This window comes from Punica granatum, chromosome 1, assembly GCF_007655135.1.
Source record: "Punica granatum isolate Tunisia-2019 chromosome 1, ASM765513v2, whole genome shotgun sequence".
Taxonomy (NCBI): domain Eukaryota; kingdom Viridiplantae; phylum Streptophyta; class Magnoliopsida; order Myrtales; family Lythraceae; genus Punica; species Punica granatum.
The window spans coordinates 40,922,123-40,928,517 of record NC_045127.1 but is presented as its reverse complement, the minus strand read 5'-3'; the positions used below and the strand labels follow the sequence as shown (position 1 = coordinate 40,928,517).

Genomic DNA, 6,395 nt, shown 5'->3' with positions numbered 1-6,395 from the left:
TGTTGTTGAATTAAGTAATAAATAGTTGAGAGAATTTAGTATTAAAAATTGAATTGAATGGTTAAAAAAATTGAAGAAAAAAATAAAAGTAATAATTGTGTTGTGAATTGAAAATAAGTGGAGTAAAGTTAAAAAATTTTGCGAAACCAAACGTGTTACCTATTGTGGAATAATTACTTGTTTTATTTTAGAAAGTCACATAGTAAGAGTCTAGATTCTGATTTCCTATATTAGTTTTTCTTAGTTGTCTTAGGCTTATGTATATGTAGACCATCTCACTGTACCAGAAGCTAGAACTCTATATCTTAGAAAAGACTATTGCTTAATAACACTTTGAATATGCCATAACTCTTTGTTTTCGGCATATCGATAGGTTTTAAACGTGTTTTATTCCATTCGAGTCTAAATTCGAATTTAGACTTGAGAAACCGTGATCCACATTGCGTTAACTGACATAAAGAAACACTAATTAAATCACAAGAAACACGAGAATGGATATTTATTACTCAAATAAGTATTGCTTATTGATTTTTCTCACCATGTAGTCATGAGATATAATCATTTAAAATTGGTAAAAGTACAAAAAATCTTCTTGTGGTTTGGGGTCAGGACAAATTGCACCATGTGCTTTTAGGGACAATTAGCCCCCATATGTTGTATTCGGTTAGCCATAGGAGGTTACGACGTTAGTTTTTTCATTTTTAGTCCTCAATCTTTAACCTTTTTAATCATTTTGGTTCTAAATCTTTTTTTCTTTTATTATTTCTATCCTCAACTTTTTATTTTTTTTCATTTTAATCTTAGAAAGAAAATCGAAAGGGAAGAAGGGGTCGGGGCCACCAATTGGCGAACCCCACCCCTCCACTGAGGTCGCCGGCGTCCTCTGTGGGTACCGGCGTCCTCTGTAGAGGGATCGAGGTTGCCGATTGGCAGCCCCAATCCTTGAATTGACCTGGGACTCCGAGTCAGAGTTCCCGATCAATTCGCAAGCTGAGGCTGCCAATCGACGACCACAGCCCCTCAACAGAAGCCTCTGCTACCCACGAAGGTCGCCAGTGACCTCGATGGAGGGGTCTGGGTCGCCGATTAACAGCCCCAGCCCGAGAATTGATCGGGAACTCCGACTTAGAGTCCCCGATTAATCGACGACCTCGACCCCTCCATTAAGGTCGCCACTACCCATGGAAGTCGCCAACGATCTTGGTGGAGGGGTTGGGATTGCCGATTGGCGGCCCCGACCCCTCCTTCTCTGTCGATTTTTTTTCTAGGACTAAAATTAAAAAAAAAATTTGAGAATAAAAATGATAAAAGAAAAAAAGATTTAGAATCAAAATGATTAAAAAGTTAAATATTAAAGACTAAAATGAAAAAAAAAACTAACGTCGTAATCCCTATGGCTAACAGAGTCCACCACAGGGAGGCTAATTGTCTCTAACAAAAGCATATGGTGCAATTTTTTTCAATCCCAAACCACAATGAGATTTTTGTACTTTTCCCTTTAAAATTTTCACCACTTTGACGTACTTCTTCAATTTCTAGTTTTTGGCCTTTCGTATATTTTTGGCCAACAAATTTGGGTATAAATCCCCATTTCTGCCCTCAATTTTATTTTATTTTCCTAAATTATTTTTTTTTTTATGATTTAGCTTACACCATGTCTATCTGCATGATGATCTTTGCCTCTTTAAGAGTCTAAAATTGCATCATTTCATGGGCTAAAACCAAACTATCGTTCATTCAGAGAAAGGGAAGAAATGTCCATTGAAATTTAAAAATGATGCTTCGAAGCACGTTGTTGAGCGTACGCCAATAACTGTGAACGTTCGCACAAGTATTACAGAGCTGACATAGCATACAAGAATATCTCTCACGTATTTATGAAATTATTAGAGGAAACTATTAATTTGGTCCTCGAAAAATTATATTGTCATCAATTTGGTCATTCAAAAATTTTTACCCTCAATGTGGTCATTCAAAAATCATATTGCCATCAATTTTATCCATCAAAGATTTTTGCTATCAATATGGTCCTTCAAAGATCATATTACCATCAATTTAATCCTTCGTTAAAAAAAGCAGTTAGAATTACTTAATTTCGTCAAATAATTTCTATAAAAAAGTAAAAATAAAAATAGAAAAAGTTTTTTATAGACATAAAAAAACAGCTCTCTCTTAGTCTCTCTCACGCTCTCTTTATAACACAATTTGTAAATGTTCATGTTGGAAATGTACACGTATGCTTGGTTTTTTTGTTCTTCTTCTCAATATCAATGGAAAATATGAAGATGAATGGAGATGGAGACTATCAGACGGTTGACAAAATCACTACGCATGTGCTGGAGTGAAAAATATTATTAATCTTTTATTTCAACAGATAAATTTTTTCTATTTTTATTTTTATTTTTTGATAAAAATTATTTGATGGAGTTAAACAATACTAACGGTATCTTTAACTGAGGATTAATTTCATGGATGGAATGGTCTTTGAAAGACCATATTGATGGCAAAAATCTTTGAAGGACCATATTGATAGCAATATGATTTTTTAGGACCATATTGATTGTTTTCTCAAATTATTACTAGTATTATTAATTCGGAACATATATATGTACACTGCTGTCAAGGTCGACTAGTAATCCCTACCATGACTCGAGATGGCTGCCTGCACCGCTAGGGGCAGAATCACATACTGCAATCCAAAACTCTCCTCTTGACCCTACTTCTAGGTGCTCATCATTTTCACCATAATCGGCATCTCCATAATCCTCCTCTATATCAGAATCAACCGAATCAAATAAATTCTCGAACCCATCATCATAATCTTCTTCAGTATAGCTCAGCTGCTCCTCATCATCTTCCGCAACATAAGTCGTCGACTCGCCAATGGTACTGTAGCTAAGTCGTCCCTTTCTCTTCTCTCTTCTCAGTTTTTTCCCTTCCCTGACGAGCATCATCAACTCATCTTTAAACACTAACGACGGGTCCCTCTCCAAAAGCTCGCCCTTCCCGTTATAGCTCTCTACCAAGAATACTGAGTCCCTCTGCCCTTTCACGCTCACGTAAAACAGTTCCGGGTGCCTTATGATCATCGATCTCATCTTATTGGGCAGCCCGAAATCCTTCCTGAAATGGGTCAAGTGATCTATCAAAGTCCTCCTTTCAACAGTCATGCCCAACACTTCTCTTACCACCGCACAAGCTCTCTTTTCCGCTTCCATAGACTCTTTAGCCAGTTCTTCGGAAGGCACTGTATAAGGGCATATACCTGGCAGTTCGTTAAACTTGATTAGGAAGGCCTCGTGGAACCGCTTCAAGTTCAACCCTTTGCGGAGCTTTATCCGCTTGAACTTCAGGGGTCTATCAACAATGAGGTCATGGGAATCATCCTTAAAGAAAGTTAAAGGCTGAGCAAGTTCCTGGTCCCATGAGACAAGCTCAAGGGCACGGCCATAGGATGTGTTGACAGTCTTGAATTTTTCTGGGTGGTCGTTGCAAAGTCGGGAGCGAAAATTTGGGGGAAGCCCCAAATCGGGGCCAAGGTGGACCAATTTCGAGAGGAGGAGGCGACGATGAGAAGAAAGCATGAGAAGTTTCTGGAGCTTTGAAGCCAAGTGGACAGAAATGGCGGATTTGAGATTGGACTCTCGGACAGCGAGGGCTGATGCAGCTGGGGTTAGACGCACACAGAGCTGGAAGCATGGTTTAGTGGCATTGAATGGAGTTGGAGGCATTGGGATCGTAAATAGCTCAAAGATCATGGGATAACGATGGATCATAGAGAGAATGGAACGTGGCTTTGAGAGACCGAGGTAGGAATGGCATTTTGAGAGAATGTGGAGAGGGATGTAGTGTTTAGGTTTTGAGAGGAGTAGAGTTTTTAGTTTTTGTACAAAGCGGATCTGGTTTTGTCTCACCACATGCCTGTCCAAGGAACGATCTCGGACAATCTTGTGTGCGGAACAGGTAACAGGAGAAGACAGAGATGGACTCTTTATTTTTCTACTAGAAGTTCCATATGCACCGGGAACTTCGAAAGGAGATAATGCAGGAACTAGATTGGGTTTGAGTCCAAAAGTGAGGCCCCCTCTATGAGAGGAGAAGGGCACAGAAAGTGCCATTTAATGTATGGGTTTGACTACAACTGACGAGGTTGTATGGAACTCACACAGGCATAATCATATCTTCCATCATATAGAAGTCTCTCAGACTTCAGGGGGCTTCTGAAGAGCACTTTTGCCAAGCAAATAAAAGCATAGATCTTCTCAATAAGATGCCTGTAATCATGCAAGAAACACGAAGCGCATCTTAGAGTAGGAGAAGCAGTACATAAGTAACGAAGCGATCTTAGAGATAGTGAATCATATATCTATTGAGAACTACAGTTGCTATGAGCACATACAGAACTTTAACGTAAAAGTTGGATGCGAAATTAGGAAAAGTACAAAGAGACAATAATCAAACTGGTGATTAGGATCAAAGCTAGGAAAAGAATCACCAAAATACTAGTCAGACAAAGAATTGGAAGCCCAAAACCAACAACTTCTTAAAAAGACCCGTTCCATTCATCACTAGATTTACCCTTCAAATTTTCAAAAACAATTACAGTGTCTTGATGCTTCATCTGAACCGATAAAACACCCTTGATCATCAAAACTTAAAGAGAGAGCAAATTAGTTATGTCGATCCTTTCATTTGCCCCCTCCACTTGACTGGAAAAGGACCAAGAATACAAATTTTCTCAGCTATATATACTGTCTGATAACTATAAATTCCATAAAGCGCAATTCTTATGCCATTGGAGTGATTGAGTACCAATACTTGCAGAAAATTAATGAATAGGTGCAAAGCACGCGGTTGATGTGGCATATTTTATATATGTCATATGAATCTTATCAGTTTTTCCTAAACAAAGTTAGAAGCATTTAAGATGCCCTCGTAATACGTTATTAGAATTTCGTATGAAATAATATATGGCAAAAGTTTATATTTTACCGAAGAATCCCACAGGATCAATAATGAAGGATATAATAGCAATCGGAATAGTATAATAGCAGCTATGAAAAAAATGAAATTTTCAGTGTGTTTTTGGTCCTCCAGATTCATTATCTAATGTCAGTCAGGGAATTTTGAGGCTAAGAATTTAAAGATTAGTATCCAAATCAGAGTTTGTCTATATGTCGTGGACAAAGAGCAGCAACTTCGACTTTAATCATCATTGGCGTAGCACTGATATAATCAATCAAACCACAGTAATCATTGAATCATCAAAATCACCCGATTATCGATTCGATCATATCATTGAAATCAACCCCTTTAAGGCCGGCTTTGTGATGAACAACCATAGAACCAATACGAACATCCAACACATCACATCATCACATCACGAGAGGTCCTACAAACCACTCGGATAGGGGGTTTACCTTCTCCTTAGCTAAGGTTGGAATGAAGGCCGAGCCTTTCCACTTATGCTCGTGCCAATTCCGGGAGGATGGAATGCCGGGAAGAGCCCAACAGTGAGCTGGCCGAGGTGGTGAAGGTGAAACAACCGTGAGGGACTCGGCCGGGCCTCGGCAAGTGGCTAGCCAGCACCGGGAGAGGCTGAAAAGGAGGTCACGGCGGTGGAGCTCACGGAGGAAGAAGCGATGGACAGGCGAGTTGGAGGTGGAACTCACCGTGGAGGGGGCAGCTGGGCTGTGAGGGAGAGGGAGAGAGGAGAAAGTGGAAGGAGTAGCTCACGGCGGGCTCGGAGGAAGAGAGAGGTTGCGGGGCAGAGAGAGGGAGAGGAAGGAGGTCGCTGAGAAGAAGAAGAAGAAGTAGAGGAGGAGGAGGTTGCTGGTGAGGCTCGGCCGGTGGTGGTGGCTGCGGCTGCGGCTGGAAGACGGAGGGCTGCTGCTGTTTCTCCCGTCGTTGGGGTTTGGTTGTTTTCTTTTTTCTTTTTCTTTTTTCCTTGCTTTTGTTTGCGGGTTTTCCATTGTCTTTTTTGATTTTATCCGATGGGACCGTTTACGCCCCCATATGTCGAAAAAGCACTGTATGATGACATATCATGTGGTATTGCATAATTAGATATAAAAAATTTATATTTATCAACAGTAGCTTTTGTTGATAATATTTACTGAAATGCAAGATAAATTGATGCATCTTTTATTAGATTGTAACATTATCACGTAATATATCCGTTGTCATCACCTTATTTTGGCCACGAGCGATCAAGGATACCATCAAGGGGTCACCACTCCAATTTTGCTAAAAAACAATCAAAACAATTTTATTCTCTAGGTGAGGGGGAATTCGAGAAAATCTAATTTCTCGTGCTTTAAAATGGACAAGATTTTGGAAGAAAAATATTTCTTGAGCTTTTAGAATTTTTTAAGTTTGATTTAGGCTGGAAAATA

At 39.5% G+C, this 6,395-nt stretch overlaps 1 protein-coding gene across 1 annotated transcript; it reads right to left on the bottom strand.

The window, feature by feature from the left end:
• Positions 1-2,469: 2,469 nt before the first annotated feature.
• On the bottom strand, positions 2,470-6,023 carry LOC116192191 (protein WHAT'S THIS FACTOR 1, chloroplastic). Its single transcript, XM_031520660.1, has 2 exons — positions 5,421-6,023; positions 2,470-4,274 (listed from the first exon to the last, which is right to left on the bottom strand). Exon 2 carries the CDS (start codon positions 4,116-4,118, stop codon positions 2,640-2,642), a length of 1,479 nt encoding a protein of 492 aa, XP_031376520.1. The 5' UTR covers positions 4,119-4,274; positions 5,421-6,023; the 3' UTR covers positions 2,470-2,639.
• Between the last annotated feature and the right edge of the window lie 372 nt (positions 6,024-6,395).